Source organism: Trematomus bernacchii, unplaced genomic scaffold, assembly GCF_902827165.1.
Source record: "Trematomus bernacchii unplaced genomic scaffold, fTreBer1.1, whole genome shotgun sequence".
Lineage (NCBI taxonomy): Eukaryota > Metazoa > Chordata > Actinopteri > Perciformes > Nototheniidae > Trematomus > Trematomus bernacchii.
The window spans coordinates 690,108-710,801 of record NW_022987558.1 but is presented as its reverse complement, the minus strand read 5'-3'; the positions used below and the strand labels follow the sequence as shown (position 1 = coordinate 710,801).

Below are 20,694 nucleotides of genomic sequence, written 5' to 3'. Positions count from 1 at the left end.
ACTAAATGCATGTTGCGTTTTATGTTAAGAAGTACAAAAAACACATATATTAAAGGTGGGGTAGGTAATTTTGGAGAAACCAGCTCGAGTGCGCTAGAATTTGAAAATACACAGCCGGAAAAAATCTGCCACTTCCTTACAGAGCCCCTCCTCCAACACACACGAACGCGCACATGACCAATGAGGGCACGAGATAAGTTTGTGCACAGATGGAAGGCTGACAGGCAGGTAGGCCATCCAGTTATTTTAGCCGGGCCGGCTCAGATGATTGGTCGTGCTTTTTACAGTACCACGGCTTCCACAGATGACATTTTTTTATGTATTAATTGTCAAAGCATTTAATATATTCATTGCTATCGGGATATTAAGAGCATTCTATGGAATATAACAAGAAGTGTTTCTGAAATAAATTACATACCCCACCTTTAATGGTTTCTCATGATCAGGCTTGTATACAAATAAGAAATAAAGGCTTATCTTGTTCAAAAATTAATCCAACTTGCCTTTATATAAAGTAAAGTAATTAAGTTTATATTTTGACATAAATATCATTGTGAACAGGAACCATTGATTATTTCTGCAGGTCAAGTTATCGTGGTGCTATGATTTGTTGAACCACATGTACACACACAGATCATAAACATTTTACTCTCTTACATTTCAAAAAGTCTATTTAATTAAAATCTCTGTGTCAGGGAGGCCAAGCTGGTGCACTCTCTTGAGACAAAACAACATTAGATATTAGTATCTGCCAAGGAGGCGTGTGGGTTGTGCGTTGGTGTTGGGATCAGGGGGTCACAGGTTCAAACCCCACTACAGTCACCATGTCGTTGTGTCCCTGGGCAAGACACTTCACCCCAAATTGCTCCTGTGGGGATTGTCCACAGTATTGAGTATGTAAGTCGCTTAGGATAAAAGCGTCTAACAAGTAACAAGTAATGTAATGTAGTATTCAGTACACATTACATGTCACTTGTTAAGCTTTTATCCAAACCACCACATTTGAACTTATTCATTCAGTTATAGTAAATTGCATCAGTGAAGTCAGAATCTGAGGAACAAATATGAAGACAAGTATGTTAATATCACAGTAGAAGGGAATAATAAAAGGATTTTAAAATGTGAACGGAAATGAGATGTATTATAATGTTATCTCACCTGCTCCTGTTACAGTAACTCTCTCAGAGACAGTTCACTGATCAGCAGCAGTAAACACGACCAGCAGGGAGCAGTGCAGGATGCTTCATGAAGAGAAAGAGAACAACACTTATAATCACCTCTTGAAATAAAGTGTCCTTAAAATTGACAATAAGGCAGAATCTCACCTCTGAGATGCAGGACGGTGGAGTTCTGCAGCATGGTCACCATATTGGAGGCGGTGCAGCTGTAGTTCCCTAAGCTCTCCACCTGCAGCCTCTCGATGGTGAAGGTGGAGGTGTTCACCTGCGTCTCGTTGCCGTTGAACATCCAGCTGAAGGTCGCAGGAGGGACAGAGTCTGCTTCACACTGAAGGGTCACTTTCTGCCCCGGAGCTGCTGCTGAAGGTCCTGTTATTGATACGTTATGGGGTCCATCTGCACAGAGAGAAGTCAGATCCTTCATTTAAGCAAAAGTACTCAAACAACACTGTAGCACCGCTTACAAGTTTCAGTCCTGCAGTTCAAATCTTACTTAAATTTGCAAAATGTAAACATCCAAAGTAAAGGTACTCTATGACTGTTTTACAATGATGCATAGACTACTTTACTCATGCATTCATGTAAAAATGTATGGTATAAATGATTCTGTTGATTATTTTCTTGATTTGTAAAATAAATCATATGAAATGACAGTCACAATTATCCAGAATCAAAGGTGACACCCGACCCTTCCAATGCTGGGTTTAAGCACAAACATATTAAAACATGTATTATAGGGAGGCCGTGGCTCAGTGGAGTAGTGCGCTGAACTTAGTGCGCTGAACTTTGATTCAGGGGATAGCAAGTTCGAGTCCCACTGCAGTCAGCATGTCGTTGTGTCCCTGGCCAAGACACTTCACCCCAAATTGCTCCTGTGGGGATTGTCCACAGTACTGAATGTACAGTATGTAAGTTGCTTTGGATAAAAGCGTCTGACAAGTGACATGTAATGTAAATAATTATATTTATTGGAAAAGTCAACAGAAAAAGTAGGAAATCCTTACATCTGAGAAGCTGGATTGTTTTTAGGTGTGTTTTTCATGTTTTTTGTCCAAAAATCTTAACTTGTAAACTAACTAAATCTTGTAAATAAGAAAAAACAAATATTTCTTCTTCAATTGAGTAAAGATCAAATAGAAAGTCTGTACTCACTCAAATGTACTTACATCCCAGCACTCAAAACACTATTGTTTTTCATAAAAAATAATAGTTTTGGACTATAAAGTTCAGACGTCTACTTAATTAAGTTCAATAATAGCAAGAATTAAGAGATCATTTTTACATTTCAAAATATTTCATCAAATACATATAATAGTCACTTTGAAATGACTCTTCATGGTCCTTTTTTTGCTCCACCAGAGTTTCCGCAGCAGTACTCACAGTTGACGGTGAGCTGGTGCTCCACCGTCATGCTGCTGACGGGGTTGCTGACTCGGCACTGGAAGCTGCCGTGGTGTGAGCTGTGCACCGGGTGAATGAACACCGTCCTCTTGGAGTTGGAGAAGCTGACTCTGTCCCCCGGCTGCAGCATCTGACCGTCCTTCAGCCACTCTCTGCTGCTGATGGAGCCGGACGCCTCGCAGCTGAGGTTAGTGAAGCTGCGGTCCTCGATCAGGACGCCTGGCGGGCTGGTGATTGAGGCTCCGGAGATCAGAGCTGACGGAGCATGAAGAGAGTTAATTAGGACATATTAAGCTCATTTTCAGGTGTATATCAGTATTTAGTGTCTCTACTGTGACATGTCTCCATGCTTTAATGTTCAAAAAGCTTTTTATTTTTCTCATACTGCCTGTGCTGCAGCACCTCGTTTCACCCTCTGTCTGAAACCAGAGCCCAGTCTGCTCTCATTGGTTAGCTGGCCGACTCTGTTGTGATCGGTCAACCACTTAGAGATGTTCCGCCCCTTAGCCTATCACATACAATGTGTTGGAGCGCTAGCCGATAGAAGTGCAAGTGTGAGGGAAGTTTGGGATATTAGCCTTTGCAGACTATTTACATGCACAGAAACCTATATTACACACTACAGGAAAGGGAAGACCCCGACAAACAAAAATAGAGCACCTCTTAATATATAAAGAAATAGAATATAACAAGAGACGTAACGGTGCAAGTAAGATTCAGGAATAAGAAAAAAACACATTTTCATCATCATAGTTTTTAGTTAATTTGTTTCATGTTTTATTTAGAAACCTGTGTCATGATTTCTTTGTGTTTTCCTCCTGTTTTGATTTCCCTTGACTTATTAGTTTCACCATGCTACCACCTGACCTCCTGCACTGTCATCCATCATTCGTCCACATTTCCGTTTAGTCTTTGATGAATTCAGAATAAGACAATACCGATTATAAAAGTGATTAAACACCTGAACTTTTGAAAGAACATCCATAACGTTCATCGGTTTGCAACTCATATAATTCCAATGACTGTATAGAGATTATTCTGCACTGTTTCTATTATATTCTATTTTATTTTATTTACCTGTACTATATTTTATCTGTTTTATTGTTGGAGGAGCCTGTGACCTAATATTTTCATTGTCATAACTACACTGTGCACACATGACAATTAAAGCCTTGAAACTTGAAACCCACCATAGACATTGAGCGTGGTCTTCCCCTGCCTCTGCAGCCCTGCGTCGGGGATGATGGTCACGGTGTACTCCCCGCTGTCCTCCAGCAGCAGGCCCCGCAGCTCCAGGGCCCCGGTGGCTCGGTCCAGGGAGATCCTGCTGCTGTAGCCCGGCTCCGTGATGTTGGTGCTGGTGGAGGTGATGATGTTCATCCCTTTGAAGCTCCAGCTGATGGAGAGGAAGGGGCTCTTTGGAGGGGTGAGGGTCGTGGAGAACGTCACGGTGCCGGCAGCGGCTCCACTCAGGGGCCCCGGGGGTAAGATGCCCTCACCTGCACACATACCTGAGGACACAAGATATATTTACTTTCTCATGTTTTGATTTGACTTTATATGTCTTTGGGACATTTTGTTTTCATTGCATATTCTTACTTTAACTGCTTATGTTAATATAAAAACATGTATTTTATTTATTATATATATATATAGACTTATTACTTTTATTGGACATTGTACTTTAACTCCTTATGTTTACACATCTTTATCATTGTATTAGTTGTATTGCACCTTTTTACTAAATACTTTATATAAATACTTACATTTTTTTATGTGGAAACTTTCCTTTAAATTCTTATGTTCAGAGAAATATAGTTTGACTTAATAACAACTTTTTATATAAATTATTTACTTTAATAATTTATTGGACACTTTACTTAAGTAAGTAACATTTATTTATAAAGCGCTTTTCACAGACAAAGTCACAAAGTGCTTGACAAAACATTAAAACATCAGAAAAAATGTCTTGTTTGTGAAAATATACTTATTTTATTCTATATTATATTTTTTAATGATTTAACACCGTCATACTTCTGGCTTAAATGGTCATCAATATAAGCGCATTTATACAAAAATCTATATATTATACCATTATATTACATATTGTTATGAAATGGCCTGTTGTAGAAAATTAGAACATGTAGTTGCATATAACATATCATATTAAATGCAGGACTTTGTAACAGAGTAAGAAACCCTAACCTACAATGACACGAAATGCAAAGGAACACTTTCATACTTCTGGTTTAAATTGTACAATCTTTGTTATTAAAACAACAAAAGTAAATGAATGATGTAACTGATATTCTGAATGACCTACCTGACAAAAGAAGCAGCAATCGAGCAGCAGTCCCGAGCATCTTGTTGTCCGTGTTGTGCTCCTAAATCTAAATTGTGGAGAGTCCCAGGTTCTCCTTCTCTTTTATCGTCCCCCACCCACAGCACAGGACCCACTGCAGCCCCCCCACTAAGTAACAAACATTGTTTACGATGCCACTGTGCAAATACTTCAAAATGCCTGAGGGTATATGTTCAGTCAGGAGTACCTGCACTCAGGTTGAGGTTATTTTTGTGTGGAAATGGGCTTTGATCAGTCCAATAATAGCCAGCAGTGTTTAAAGGAACATCATTATTTGCCTGGATTTTGATTTAAATCTGCTGGACAAAACAGAAAATACAGTGAGACATCGCGAATGGACGCGGGAAGGGGGGGGGGGTGCTGAGGGGGCTGCAGCACCCCCATCTGCGAGGCTCCACTAGCACCCACATAGCGCTTTCACAATTCACACAACAAACAGAGACAAAATCAATTAAATTAGAAACATTACAAGGGTAAGAAATACAGAAAAGAGAGCGTTATGATGGCGGAGTAATGATGGGAGGGAAGACTAGTCTGAAGACGTGGGTTTTGAGTGCTTGTTTTAAATATGTCAAGGCTTATTTAGTTTTCTCCTTCCCTACATATCTAAAAAGTATACTGATTCCACATCCACACACATGGATTAACATCGATTTAATACATTAATGTAGCCTTTGTTTCTGCTAAAAGAGGTGTCGACCAGCTGGGGCAACAAGAAAATCGGTGAAATCGAGTGTGACTATTAAAAAATAAATCATTATTATATTAATATTGACAATAACAACCGACCCTCGGGGTAGCATTTGCTTGGCATTTCCGGGTATATCTCCACTGGTTGGGCCATGTTAACTATACCGTGTAACTGTCACGTTTGAAGGGACAAAATCGTGACATCTTCACGTCTCCCAGCATGGTAGATTGTCACATGTTCACGTCTTGCCGTGATACTGGGTTGCATTTAACACACATTGTCAAGCTGCGTCTTAAACTAATCTTCAGGTTCCCAGCTTTCAGGCAATGCAAAACACTTCTATGTGGCACAAACTCTTCACCTGCCATCTCCCACTAAAGGCAAGGCAAGTTTATTTATATAGCACATTTCAACACAAGGCAAAGTGCTTTACAAAAATGAAAGACATTAAGAGCATTAAGAAACATATTAAGAAATTACATTAAAAAATACTCATTTAAAAGCAAAGATAATAAAACATGAATAACAAAGATACATGAATTAAATGTACAGCAGTGTGAGATACACACATCTGAAATGTTTGCTCTGACTCTCAATCATTGCTCACTTTTTAGCAGAAATAGTTTTCTATGACCTCAATCTCTTTCTACTTTCTTGTTTAACTTGTCCTTTAGTTACTTCAAGTGTTTCATGCTAAACGAACCCCCCTCTGGAAAATTATAATCTGACCCCATGGTACCTTTTAGTTTTCGCTGAAACTAAATGCACATAGTTAAGTTTACCTTGTCTTTCTAGGACTTTTTTGGTTCTAAAGGTCCCCTGCCCCCCCTGCAAACATCAAAACAGGGTAGGTCTCTCCATCCGTCCCAGTGTACAACAAGTGTTGCAACAGAGGTTGAGTAACATGACATTTACACTGCGAGAGCCACCTTAAAAAGCATGGTACAAGAACTGCCTTTTCAGCGTTTCTTTTGGATGGAAAGCACTTCACAGCTAGAGTTTAACACAGAAACTGAAGTTTTATGTGATACAAAATACATTCTTAACATATAGAGTCATGCTATATCTCTGTACGTTTTTATGAGCTCCTTTGGTTATCTTCCAAGTCTGTTAAGTAATGTAAACACAGTTAAACAGACACACAAACCAAACCCCTTTTCTATACAATGATTACATCAATAGTGACATTGTTCTGAATCTCAAGACTTCTGCTTCAGAGAAAAGTGATTTCTTCATTATAATAGTAATGTAGTCCTGTATTTTATTGCAAAGTATAAAGAAGAGTTCTCATACCACTCGTATATTATATTGGTTTGGACAAACAATGATGTGAAAGGCGAAATTAGTTTTTTAGTTGCACAATAGACATGAGATTACTTTATAAACTCCTTGTTTTTGATTGAAGCCCAATAGAAACTCGGTTGTCTTTATATTTCAGACCACAAACAAATCTAATTTATTCTTGAAATGTATCAATCGATTATCTAAATAAATGTTGCTCAAAACAGATTATTAGACTACACAATTAAGCCTGCAGTCTGAGTCCTTTATACAAATGCAATGATACATTTATTTTCACATTTCTAACACGTAGTAAAAAGGTTTATATTTGATTCCTCATTGGTCAGACTTGTGTTTCCAGATCAACACAAGTCTGACCTTATTAGATCTTTCAACCAGGACGACCTCTGACCTGTGAGAGCAGCTCCTGCCAAGTCTTATCTGTGAGTTGTTAAATTAGTTAATATTTTACAGCAGAGAAAAGCCACTGTTTTGCATGTCAGAAAACTCCAATTTGATCCGACTGACATGAAGCAAATCCAGAAAACAAGTATAGTTTATTTTTGACGCCACTTTGAATTGAACCATTCCCATCTCACACTGCACTGTAACTTTTATTCATGTATTCTATACCTGTATTATTTACTATTTGCTTGTTCCATGTTCATTTTATTCTCTTCGCTTTCTAATGACTGTTTTTAAATGCCATTTTAAACGGTGGAAGCAGGGAGACGCATATACGTGCCTTGATCCCTGCCGAGTCGACGCACAACTGTTGATTGGTGTCAGTGCCAAAAAAACGTTTTAGGAGCTAATGCGCTCATGGTATAGATGTGGCACATACATCTTAGTTCCTACTCTTTTCCCTCACCCTATCCTAAGGGAGTGCATGTACGTAGACACGTTGTGCCTCTCCACCTCTGTTCCTTACTTCTTACTTGCTACCCTTTTCCCTCAACCTATCCTAAGGGAGTGCATGTACGTAGACACGTTGTGCCTCTCCACCTCTGTTCCTTACTTGCTACCCTTTTCCCTCAACCTATCCTAAGGGAGTGCATGTACGTAGACACGTTGTGCCTCTCCACCTCTGTTCCTTACTTCTTACTTGCTACCCCTTTCCCTCAACCTATCCTAAGGGAGTGCATGTACGTAGACACGTTAGTTTAGCTGCTATAGGCTTAGACTGTCGGGGGACACCTTACTTCTTCCTTCTGTCTGTATGTACCTGTGTACTCTCATGTTCCGAATAACCCAGCTTCCCCCAAATTTATTTTTGGTGTCTATCTACGCCGGGATCCTGAGTCGTGGCTGATCCTGTTGCTGCGGTCCTGTGTCCTGGATCTTCTATCCTGAGTTCTGGATTTGAGTCCTGGACTTTGAGTCGTGGCTGAACCTGTCACTGTGGTCCTGCCTGACTCTCATCATATACTTCCCTGATGGCTTCCACAGGATTGTTGACATCCTCGTGGATTCATCTTCTTATTATAGACACATGCATTTCCAAACATTTGGTCTACCTATGCTGTAAATGTATTATCTCTTCGATTTACACACGTCATCTATTGCACGTCTGTCCGTCCTGGGCGAGGGATCCCTCCTCTGTTGCTCTCCCTGAGGTTTCTCCCATTTTCCCCTTTAAACTGTGGGTTTTCTCTGGAAGTTTTTCCTTGTACGATGTGAGGGTCTAAGGACAGAGGGTGTTGTATTGTCATACTGATATTCTGTACAAACTGTGAAGTCCACTGAGACAAATGTAACATTTGTGATATTGGGCTATATAAATAAACATTGATTGATTGATTGATTTTATAATGTGTGTGTATAATATGTCCCTCTAAACATCATGAAAATATCAAAGCTATTCATTTGATGTGTTTTCTATTCAATAATCCAATGTCCTTGTCTCTATCTATTTGTTCTGCTTCACAAATGTATGTAATTGAGAGTGATTAATCATTTTCAAGAGCACATCCAGCACAAAGCCTTTGTAAGTAATTAAATTGTCCCGAGAAACCTGTGAACTCCTTCTGTCCTTGTCCTGGTCTGTCCTTACTCTATGATTAATGAGTCACCTGTGTGAGCATCATAGCCTAATAATATATAAGATGATAAGATCTGACCTGACAACAGTTTAGAGAAGCTACTAAATACATCTGTACACATGCACACTTCTGTTTGAGGGTCACATACATTCATGTCATCAGTTATGAATGCTGACAAAGCCCATTTATCTTTCCATACCCGTGTCATGAAATGTTTATTATTAATATTAACTAGAACATATTACTGTATAGAGTCCAGTAATAATGTTAACCAGGCTCATGATGTAATGATTTTCCATCCAAAAAGCACAGGAATTGTTTAAAATATTCATCAGTATTTGATATGCATTTATAAATATGTTGATTTCACAGTGTATGAATGTACAAATGAATGAACAAGATCATAAAGCTGCAGTGTTTTAACTTCATATAATATTCCTGTTTGGATAGAAGAGACTAACATCACGATTGATGACTAAAGAAAATATCGTTGTTTACACTAACACTTCAGAAAACGAGTAAACTAACCAGTGTTTTTCTGGGAAACAACACATATCACCATCATCCTTCTATTTCATTGTTTAACACAAACAGACGTTCATATTACAATATTATCTATAATATACTTCATATCTACTGCCATATTAATACTAAAACACTGCAAATTGATAGATGAACTCAATGAACTGTATTGCGATGGGTTTACCAAAGATATTGATATTGAAGTGACTGTTATTTTGTATATATCGATTGTTGTGTTTTCTTTACCTTAATGTGTGCATATGTGTAAATGTGTCTGATTGTGTATATAGGATATACATATTGTATACATATTGTTATACATATCTGTATACTGTATAATTTTACATTCGGGATTGTTGGAAACTAAAGTTATATACTGTAGGACCATGTTACAAAGTTATTTTCATTTGAATATTACCAAAAACCATACGCAATATTGCTTAATAATTGCGGGGGGCTTTGGCACAGTGATTAGTGCGTTAGTGGTGTTCGGATCAGGGGAGCACAGATTCAAACCCCACTGCAGTCAGCATGTCGTTGTGTTCCTGGGCAATATACTTCACACCAAATTGCTCCTATTGAGTATGTAAGTCGCTTTGGATAAAAGCGTCTAACAAGTGACATGTAATGTAAAGTAATGTAATGTAATATAAGAACTTGGGGCAAGAAGTCATAAATAAATGCAGCTGAGAGCCGACTTTGTTGCTGTTGACATAGACAGAATAAATAATGACTGCCATATAAAGTGCAGGGCCGATACTCATCATATCAAAAGTATATTGAAGAGCAATTGTTTTATATCGAACAACATATCTATGTATTCTCACCTGGGAGTGTTATATGAGCTTCAGAGATAAGATAAGTTGAGTACATTCAATCAAATAAAAAGTAGTTTATGATGTGCTGAAGAAATGTGGCATCGTTGATGTTTTATAAACTCTGCTGTGAGTCACTGTCAGTAGAAGCAGACAGGTGTGATGTCTGATGAATTTAAATAGTATTTCACACATGTCATATATTTTAATGTCTTTGAGATTGAAAGGGTGGGAAATACTTTTCTCACATGCATGGCTAGTGTTTAAGTGAATGCACAAACTACCAATTGTTGTGTATCTCTGCTCAACACACTGTCATTAAACATTAAGACTGATCTGTATTTCTCTTTAATTCTCAATGTTTTTCGTAAAACAGGAAATAGTAAAACTTGATGTTTCTGTCGTGATCATGGCAGTAACAAAGGAGGCATTAGGGAACCAGATACAGTGTTTATTAAATATACATATACACAACATGTATTTCATAATAACATACATGTACTTTATTCCAATAAGTAGGCTTAAATGATTTTAATTATTTACAGCTTGTTAAATATGTTACATGTGCATAGAGTGGGTAATCTTTGCAAAACCATCAGACATTATCGTAAAACCAAATTACACAAAAGTTGCAGCTATCTCCCGTCAAACTCTCAACGCACTGTGCTCTGAAGGAGTCAGAACAATGTGTTTTAGTTGAACAAAATACAAATATATAATAGCTTTTTCCTTAGGGTGTTTGTTTTGGAAATTGGTGGTAGTCTTCTTGCTGTTTGTGTGTTGGTGTTTCCACATTTAATTGTTTATGCTGCAGGAGGGAAAGTTCACGAATGATTAGAAATATATCAAAAACTCAAAGACAAACAGTTGGATGTCTTACAAAATGAAATGTATTTACTCACGTTAAACTCACCGTCATAGGAAGCGAAGGCGAGATTTTATACAAGGGTGCACGTTTGTCCTTCACACTTAAGATTTCTACGGGTTAAGCCTGACAGCTGTAGCTTCCACTTTGATTTATCTGAACGTTCATCAGACTGAGATCTGGTCCAGTATATCAGACAGCAGGTTTCCATTCAGAAACCACTTAAATACAGCAGAAGGTTTGGAGTCAGCTGAGCACAACAGGCTGATGTTTGACCCTTTCTCAAAGTATTCTTGTGACGGAGAAAGCTTTAAAAGGGTATTTTCTGGCCCAACTGCGAGAAAAAGACATAAAATTGTATAATCAACAATATAATAACAGCAGCTTGAGCAAAACAGCTTCCAGCTTGGCTCAGTGTGAACGGGTCATTAATGTTAAGTGTGCCGTTTAAAAGCCGAGATGCTCCATTAAACTTAATACAGCCTTCATTTACTCAGCAGCAATCAAACAGCAAGGAGCTCAGTAAACACATTTAGATAAACTAACCTGACATGATGCCTGTAAAAAGTATAAATCAAAGCTGGGCCTGCATGATTTGAAAAAAACAACACATTAGGCTTGTTTGAGACGAGCTGCGGCTCGCCTCGAAAGTAGACGAGAATAGCCGATCGCAGCCGGGGGAGGTCTCAAAAAACTCGCCTGAAGTCGGACAGCTCGGAGTCGGCTTCTTCTTCTTCTTCTTCTCTCGGTTTTTGGGCGGATTTCAAACAACTTTAAGGTGCATACTGCCACCTCCGGAGTCGGCTTGATTCGGTTTGCATTTATAAATGCACACGGCATCTATTGCACGTCTGTCCGTCCTGGGAGAGGGATCCCTCCTCTGTTGCTCTCCCTGAGGTTTCTCCCATTTCCCCTTTAAACTGTGGGTTTTTCTCTGGAAGTTTTTCCTTGTATGATGTGAAACGTAAGGACAGAGGGTGTCGTATTGTCATACTGATATTCTGTACAAACTGTGAAGTCCACTGAGACAAATGTAACATTTGTGATATTGGGCTATATAAATAAACATTGATTGATTGATTGATAAAGAATGGACAAATGTGTTTAATCGTTAATGTCAGATATGTACTAAGTAAATACATTTGTTCCTGCTCAAGATTAGATTCAACTTTATTGTTATTGCACAGATTACAGGTACTGAGACAACGAAATGCAGTTTAGCTTCTAACCAGGAGTGCATAAAGCAGTAAAGTGAAAAGTAATGTACACAATCTACAGAATAAAATATAGAATGAATTGAATGATGAATAAACAGTGAGGGGTATGAATACACTATATACACAGTAGCCTAGCCTAGTATTAAATGAGGTTAAAATGTTAACATAGGTTCAGGAGCATGGCCACGCCTAAAAACTCCGCCTCAAACCACGGCCACCCCTATTTATATCCGGCAAAAGCTTCCGGCAACCGCTTGTCTCATCTTTCAGACTTCTCAGGATGACTAGAGATCTCCTCATAGTCCAGAACAGACCTGAATCCAGTAGACTTCTCAGGATGATTAGAGATCTCCTCATAGTCCAGAACAGACCTGAATCCAGTAGACTTCTCAGGATGACTAGAGATCTCCTCATAGTCCAGAACAGACCTGAATCCAGTAGACTTCTCAAGATGACTAGAGATCTCCACATAGTCCAGAACAGACCTGAATCCAGTAGACTTCTCAGGATGACTAGAGATCTCCACATAGTCCAGAACAGACCTGAATCCAGTAGACTTCTCAGGATGACTAGAGATCTCCTCATAGTCCAGAACAGACCTGAATCCAGTAGACTTCTCAGGATGACTAGAGATCTCCTCATAGTCCAGAACAGACCTGAACCCAGTAGACTTCTCAGGATGACTAGAGATCTCCTCATAGTCCAGAACAGATGACTAGAGATCTCCTCATAGTCCAGAACAGACCTGAACCCAGTAGACTTCTCAGGATGACTAGAGATCTCCTCATAGTCCAGAACAGATGACTAGAGATCTCCTCATAGTCCAGAACAGACCTGAACCCAGTAGACTTCTCAGGATGACTAGAGATCTCCTCATAGTCCAGAACAGATTACTAGAGATCTCCTCATAGTCCAGAACAGACCTGAACCCAGTAGACTTCTCAGGATGACTAGAGATCTCCTCATAGTCCAGAACAGATGACTAGAGATCTCCTCATAGTCCAGAACAGACCTGAACCCAGTAGACTTCTCAGGATGACTAGAGATCTCCTCATAGTCCAGAACAGATGACTAGAGATCTCCTCATAGTCCAGAACAGACCTGAACCCAGTAGACTTCTCAGGATGACTAGAGATCTCCTCATAGTCCAGAACAGATGACAGATGAGAGAAACTGCGCCGCCTCGCCGCGCCTCGCTCTCAAGTCTGCGGGCGTCTTTGTCCCGCGAGATTTCAACGTGTCATGTAGGCGAGCCTCCAGAGCAAGTCGGACAAAATGACTAACCATCATGCAACGCACTAGCAAGACGTTGATCGCAATTGCGCAGGTCTACGCAGGTCTCGCTTGTCTCAAACAAGCCTATTGTGAGGATTTGGTCTGATCTTGTAACATGCTCCCGTTGATTGCAAACGCTCCAGAGGGTCGTTTATTCACAAAAAATAACCCTCTCTGGAAAATCCTAAATTGTGGAATAGTTTGGCCATTAAAATGTTTTTTGATTAGATTTCTAGCGAAAAGTGTATATTGTACTTTTAGAATCTACATCCAGTGGATGTGTAGGATCTATAGTTTGATAGATATTACGAAGATGATTTGAGGTCTCACCAGGAGAACGTGTATATGCGGCAGCTTCCATGTAAAGTTAGCGTGGGTGAAAACAGTATTTCCGGTGTCGAAGTTTTCATAATAAAACCGGAAGTATTCCCCTCACTGTCAAATGATTACACAGTGATATCTGCATTACTCATCCAGTAAAAAACATCAGTTTATCCTTGTTAATTACACAATATTGATTGGTTTAAATTGTTCCGACAATTCCGGCTAAAATGATTGGTCGTGCTTTTTACAGTAGCCTACTACGGCTTCCACAGATGACATTTTTGTATGGATTTTTTGTCAAAGCACTTAAGATATTCATTGCTATCGGGATTTTAAGAGCATTCCATGGAATATAACAAAAAGTGTATCTCGAGCCGGTTTCTCAAACTTACCTACCCCACCTTTAAGGGTCACATGATTGACACTATGAACATTTATTTTAAATACTTTTCTCTGTCTCTCTTTGTTGTGCCAGTTGTTTGGCTGGGTGGGGGACACGTTTAAACCATAGACTGTATATATAAATGGACGTAGGGTCCGTGACGTCACCCATAGGATTCTGCAGAGTTGCAGAGAAGCCCTTAGTAGGCGGAGTCGGCCACTAACGGCTCGACAGTGGCGTCAGAGTTCCACTCCTGCCTGCTCCAGCCTGCTCCAAATAAGGGCAAAGAGGCGGAGCCGAGGCGGGACCTTCTGCCTCCGGGCTGGAAGTTCCAGAGCTAGCTCAAGCTACCAAGCTAAGCTAACATGCTCCCCATCTGCACACTGCCGTCGCATTGTACGTTTCTAAGGTAAGCGGACATGAGACTATTCAGCAAATCTATAAATAATAATCTAAGTTGAGTTTTTAGCATAATACTTCAGAATCTTAAAATCCCTTAACGTTTGTATGCAATGTGCTAAATGCAACACTGGAATCAAGCAAATATTAATATGTTTGCATGACATTAGTTATTTATATTTTGCCATCACTTAATTATACGTTTAATACATTTAAGTTAAGCTAAGGTGCATGTGATGATAGCTAGTTAGTGCTCTTACCTGTGAGGCCTCCTCCAAACAGCATTATAACCAGACTGTGTCATTAAAACTATAAGTACCAGTTCTAGATCCTTGACTTTAGACAAACAATTCAAAAGACAAAATGTATTTAAAGACCAATCTTTATTTGAAGGTGCCTCTTAACCTGAGATATTAGTTATACAGTAATAGTATTGACAATCTAAAAAAACTGAGCAACTCAACGGTTCACTTTTATATTTCTTATTGTCTAAACATTTATTATTTTCATTTTTCCCCTCTCATATTCAGTGTGGACGGATTGAGACAGCGTGGTGTCCAGAGAGCTGCAGAGACTTCAGGGAGAAACCTCCGTGTGATGGACGTCCAGTCTGTTGGTTTGGAGAGGACTGAGGGTCTTTCCTCTGTGAGGAGGATCAGACCTGATGGAGGAGCCCATGCATAGCTGATACTACCTGATCAGGCCTAGTCTGTCACTTTATTTGACTAAATGTGTTTACTTATACATTTAATAGGTTTACACCTTCTGTCCATATGTGCTTTTTATTTAAAACATGTTTGATTAACTTTTGGTTCACATTTCAATAAATTGAATTTGTATTTGCACTCCTTTTGTCCATTATTCTTACTGAAAATGTTAGATTACACATTCACATCCGACTGAAGATTGGCCCCATTTATTTGCGTTGCAAACTCTGCGGTACAAGGTACATGTTGTGAAGCTCATAAAGTGAGGCAAATAGAAATAATCAGCTGATGGAGTGTAGATGTGGAAATAGGTGCATTCGATCAGCTGACTGTGTTTTCACAATAAAAAGTAGTTTCTTAGTGAATGTCCTGTACTGGTCTTAACATCTCATAACATCAGCTTTTAATTTTCCTATTGGATGTTTTTCTTGACCCTCGGAGAAAGAGGAGATGCTGAGTCGTGTCTTTCAGGCATGTCCATTCCTAACAAAAATTGTGTTATTTATGAAAGAGGTGTGTTTGTGTTTAGGGGCTGTAGATATAATTATTTTGTAATTGTAATGTTTTATTTTATTCCAACAGTGAGCTACAAAGACAATCAGATTATGAATGAACAGTATGACATTTATCAACATTGAAATGTATTTTATTATCAAAATAATATTTAACTGTTATCAAAACTTAGTGCAAGTGTAGAAGCTTGCTCTGTTGTCTCACTGAAAGAATAACTTTTACCACGTTTTCACAGACAATATTGAGAGATAAATAGCAGTTGTCACTATGCGTTAAATATCTTTGCCTTCAATACCTTAAATGAGAAAGCTGACAGTCATATTGCTTGTTAACATCTAAATGTAACCCTTTGCATGGAAAAAACCCTCAACTTCAATGATGTGTAGGTGATCTAGTATTTAGTATTGTTTAATGGAATGTATATCAGTGTATTAAAGTCAATACTTCATTTATTTAAACCAATATCTTTCTTGATTCTTTGTACAGTATGAAAAAAGAGTATTTGTACCTGTGCTGAAGTTCACTGCTGTGAGGAGTCCAGTGCTGTCTCTCACTCTCTGGTCCAGCCTGTCTGCATCACCTTCATAATTTAAACAAACAGATATATATGTAAAGAACCATGTGTACAAACAATATAACTTATTATCTTCTGTTGAACATGTTGGATTGTGTATTGTCCGAGTCAGGGTTCTTTTTATTTTACTGTAACTTTGGAAGTTGTGTTACCAATGCTTACTGTTTATTTGATACCAATTTGGTAATGCAATTAATAAAAACAACAAGGTTTGGGTTCGTTCTTCAGATGACTGTGATGTTAACGTGTAAGCTCAATAATGAACTCCAGCTCAACCAACCATATTGTAATATCTAAGTAATCATCCGATATATAAGCATGAAGAACAAACAAACACGGCCGGGGTCAAGTTGTGTTCCCTGGATGAACTGGGCAGGCAGAGTCCCTGTAGCTTCACGGACGGAGCAGCTAGCAGAGAGACAAGAAGCTAACAGCAGCAGTCACTTGACAGAGCTGTCACTCAATGTGACCACGCCCTAATTTATGCAAAAACTTTAAGACCTAATATAAATAAAAGGGTCATGTTAGAAAACAATTCACTCACAGATCCATAATCATGAAGGTGGAATCTAACTATATACATAATAAAATGTATTGCAGCCAGGGCTAGAAACGTTTTTTTTCTGCTGTGAAATTGGGCATTTTAACATGGGGCTCTATGGAAATTGCTCCTTTCTGCAGTCATCGTCTATCGGCCAATATATGAACTGCAGTTTGTGGCACTTCCGTATTGGCGTCCCGGCTCTTCCCCAGAGTTTGCCGCTTGGTTTAAACACCAGGTGGCAGTGTTTGCGGTCATGGCCATCATGGCCGTGCAGGGCGTGGCCAACATGCAGGCGCAGTGGGCGATCATCGGAGAGTTCAGCAACATGCCTCAGGAGGAGCTGCTGGACTGGATCCAGGAAAACACCCCACCTGGTGAGTGAAGGATCAATAAACCTTAGGAACGGGCACTTCTATAATTGTATCAATTTATTTTTGCTTATTAACTATTTAATTATTAAGCAATGGAGTTTATTGGCAACTTCCATGGTTGTAATACGTGTGTTTTAATGCCCATAAAATAATAAAATGAGAGTTAAAAAGCAGAACATTTGAAAGAATATATCGGGATATCAAACAAATGTGACAATGTGCTTGAGATATTTTACGTTACACATAAAGCATGTGACTTCAAACGTCCACTGAAGCTTCTGCTACGCCGATGAGATGATTAAATGGTAGAATATAAACAAATTGACCTCACTGCTCCACATAGATCTGATGTGACCTTCACGTGTTGTTTTTCACTGTTTAAACTTCCTCTGGTGCTCTTTGAATTGCTTCATCATCTCTTCTGCAATGGTTTAATGTTTTTTTTCCAAATGGAGAATTTACGCCACCTGCTGCTTAACTCGATAAACTAAAATGAAATGTATGTTATTGGCTGTTCACTAGAGATACCATTTGAACGTACACCGTCAGCCAATTAGAAATAAGTATTTTCCATGGCTTACGTTATTAAACCGTACAAAGTAGAGAAATATAAAAAAGGAAGAAGTGGTGGTGTAGAAACTCAACAACATTGTCTTGTTTTTGTGTGTGACTGATGCAGATTCTGTGTTTGCCGGAGCCATGCCCACCATGGCCAGCGTGAAGCTCTCCACAGGGCGGCCCATCGTCAACCACCCCCACTACGAAGATGCTGGTCTGAGGTCAGTGAAACTCACAGCAGCCCAACTGCTGAATCGGCCTCAGTAAATTCTAAAAGTATAATCCAATATGGCCCACAAATGAAACCTGTGCTTGTCTTATATTGTACTTCTTAAATTTAAAAATATATTGCACAGTAGTATTCATGTGTTAATAAGCCCATTTTTCTAATAAATTCAGTCAATTAAAGTTGGAAACATTTTCTAACACATCTTAGTTGATTAAAAAAAGGCCCAATGACTTATTTACCTAACAAGCTTGAATTACACCCTTCATATTTCCCCTTATTATAAGCAAACTGAGGGATGAGCTGCCAACAAAATAAATGAAACCCTAAGGAGAGCTGTGATGTAGGCTGTTTTTTTCTTAAGGCATTTTCAAGTATCAAGCATAATTGACCTACATTTGTCCTGTTTTAACTGCTATTACATTAACACAAAAACCATTAATCATCACCAAATTTCATTTAACACCCTTTCAAACTGTAAATATTGTATCGGACTACTGGTATACATGAAAAACTGCAGTAAATATTCAAAGAATATACACTGAACATGTATTGCGTGTGCCAGGTGTGATCCATGTGGGGGGATGGGCACATAAGAGCGGGAAATGTGTCAAATTGTCCTGTGTGTGTTTGTGTGTGCCAGGTGTGATTCACATGGGGGGATGGGCACATAAGGGGGGAACACATTTAGATACAAAGTGTGTGTGTGTGTGTGTGTGTGTGTGTGTGTGTGTGTGTGTGTGTGTGTGTGTGTGTGTGTGTGTGTGTGTGTGTGTGTGTGTGTGTGTGTGTGTGTGTGTGTGTGTGTGTGTGTGGGTGTTTGTGGGTGTGTGTGGGTGTTTGTGCATGATGGGCCGTACAGGCCGTAAATTCGTACTGGTCCCCTCACGCACATACATTCTCCTTTTACATACATATATTTTCACTCTTACACACATACATTCTCCTTTTACATACATATATTTTCACTCTTACACACATACATTCTCCTTTTACATACATACATTTTCACTCTCACACACTTATTTACACTCACACATTCATACATTCTGCTCTCATATTATCATATTTCAATGCACACATTCATATATTCACTCACATATTTATATATTTTTCACTCACACATTTATACATTTTGCTCTCGTGCACATTCATTCAATGTTTACATTTAATATTATAAATAATATATGCATGTCTGAAGACAATATATGTATGCAAGAGAAGAATGCATGTATGTGTGAGAGAAAGTATAGTGGAAACGGAAGGAGTATGGTTGAAACGGAAGGCAGGTCATTATCGCGCTGTGATTGGCTCAGAAGGTCGAGCGGGGGTGATTTCAAAACAAAAAGCACTCGTTTGCTTGGAACGGTGATATTATAAACAAGGGGAAACGAGGGGAATTTAGCGATCACAAAGAAAACGGCCAAGACACACATTGAGCCCAGAAAATAAATGTTATTAAAGGGCTGTAAATATAATAAGCCTGTGTCTAAAATGGACAACATTGTTAGGAGATTTAAACTATACAGCGATTCTGCACTGGGGTCAACTCAGCCGTCTCTCAATTTTTTTTTTCAAATCAGCAGCTCTTCATTTTTTTCCCTGCTATATTTGATGATCGATACAAATATTTGTTACCACAAGTTCTTAATAAAACTGAAATTGTTGGACTAGTTTGACTGCTACTAACAATACATTGAAGTACTTTTACTGTGTATTTTTTGAGAAATCATCTGTCAAAGTCCCCTCCTGAGAACAAAATCAAGCCACTTCTGCTAAGTTTGATGAGGGAATTCTTTTTTGTTGCCATTACTGTAGTTCTTCGTGAGATTAGCCGCGTTCACACCGGAGTACTTTTCCCCGTACTTTTCGCATTTAGTTCCGTTAGTACCCCTTATGTCGCGTTCACACCAAAAATAATACTTAGTGCCGGGAACTTTTACCCCCATTTTTAGTGCCTGCTGAGAGATGGTACTTTCCTGGGGGAAAAAATTGCCCCAGTTCTGATTGGCTGGGCGAATTGCAAACCACGCCCCGTAAAACTCTGAAATGTTTTGTAGAGCCGCCATTTTTATTATCCTCGCATTAGCAGTATTAGCATTAGCATTCACCCAGCGCACAAATGCAGAGAGACTAACTTATGGCAACACAAAATAAAACATGGGAACGGTGGAGATGAGGAGGTGTCGGCATTCTGGCGATTTACTCGGAAGGCTTCAGTAGAAGCTGCTGGGAGTCCCAGCAGCTTCTACTGAAGCCAGTCCCCAACTCCGGGGACTTCCGGCCGGGGACTTCGGGTGGCAGTATACACCATGAAGTAGTTTGCGGCCTGCCAGTAGACCCAAAGCAGAAGAAGACGAAGTGACGTCAGCGGCTCATTTGAGTAATCTTCCCTCAGGGAACTTATTCCGGTGTGAACGTGATCTGTACTAAGTGCCCTGGGGTAA

At 39.2% G+C, this 20,694-nt stretch overlaps 2 protein-coding genes across 2 annotated transcripts; one reads left to right on the top strand and one right to left on the bottom strand.

Annotated features, from left to right (window-relative positions):
* Nucleotides 1-1,167: 1,167 nt before the first annotated feature.
* On the bottom strand, nt 1,168-11,211 carry LOC117477284 (carcinoembryonic antigen-related cell adhesion molecule 6-like). Its single transcript, XM_034123954.1, has 6 exons — nt 11,206-11,211; nt 4,903-4,963; nt 3,770-4,090; nt 2,559-2,834; nt 1,326-1,574; nt 1,168-1,241 (listed from the first exon to the last, which is right to left on the bottom strand). Exons 1-6 carry the CDS (start codon nt 11,209-11,211, stop codon nt 1,168-1,170), a joined length of 987 nt encoding a protein of 328 aa, XP_033979845.1.
* A 6,081-nt stretch (nt 11,212-17,292) lies between these two features.
* LOC117477276 (probable C-mannosyltransferase DPY19L1) lies at nt 17,293-18,316 on the top strand. The gene is made up of 2 exons (XM_034123948.1): nt 17,293-17,466; nt 18,143-18,316. Exons 1-2 carry the CDS (start codon nt 17,346-17,348, stop codon nt 18,286-18,288), a joined length of 267 nt encoding a protein of 88 aa, XP_033979839.1. The 5' UTR covers nt 17,293-17,345; the 3' UTR covers nt 18,289-18,316.
* The last annotated feature ends 2,378 nt before the right edge of the window (nt 18,317-20,694 follow it).

Excerpts from the sequence above, each read along its gene's own strand:
- LOC117477284 (XM_034123954.1), bottom strand. Across the intron at positions 4,091-4,902 it reads ATTGCTGCTTCTTTTGTCAG|GTATGTGTGCAGGTGAGGGC; the intron begins GTAGGTCATTCA and ends TTGTGTCCTCAG. Across the intron at positions 2,835-3,769 it reads GACCACGCTCAATGTCTATG|CTCTGATCTCCGGAGCCTCA; the intron begins GTGGGTTTCAAG and ends ATGCTCCGTCAG.
- LOC117477276 (XM_034123948.1), top strand. The coding sequence starts at position 17,346 with ATGGCCATCATGGCCGTGCAGGGCGTGGCCAACATGCAGGCGCAGTGG. Across the intron at positions 17,467-18,142 it reads CCAGGAAAACACCCCACCTG|ATTCTGTGTTTGCCGGAGCC; the intron begins GTGAGTGAAGGA and ends TGACTGATGCAG.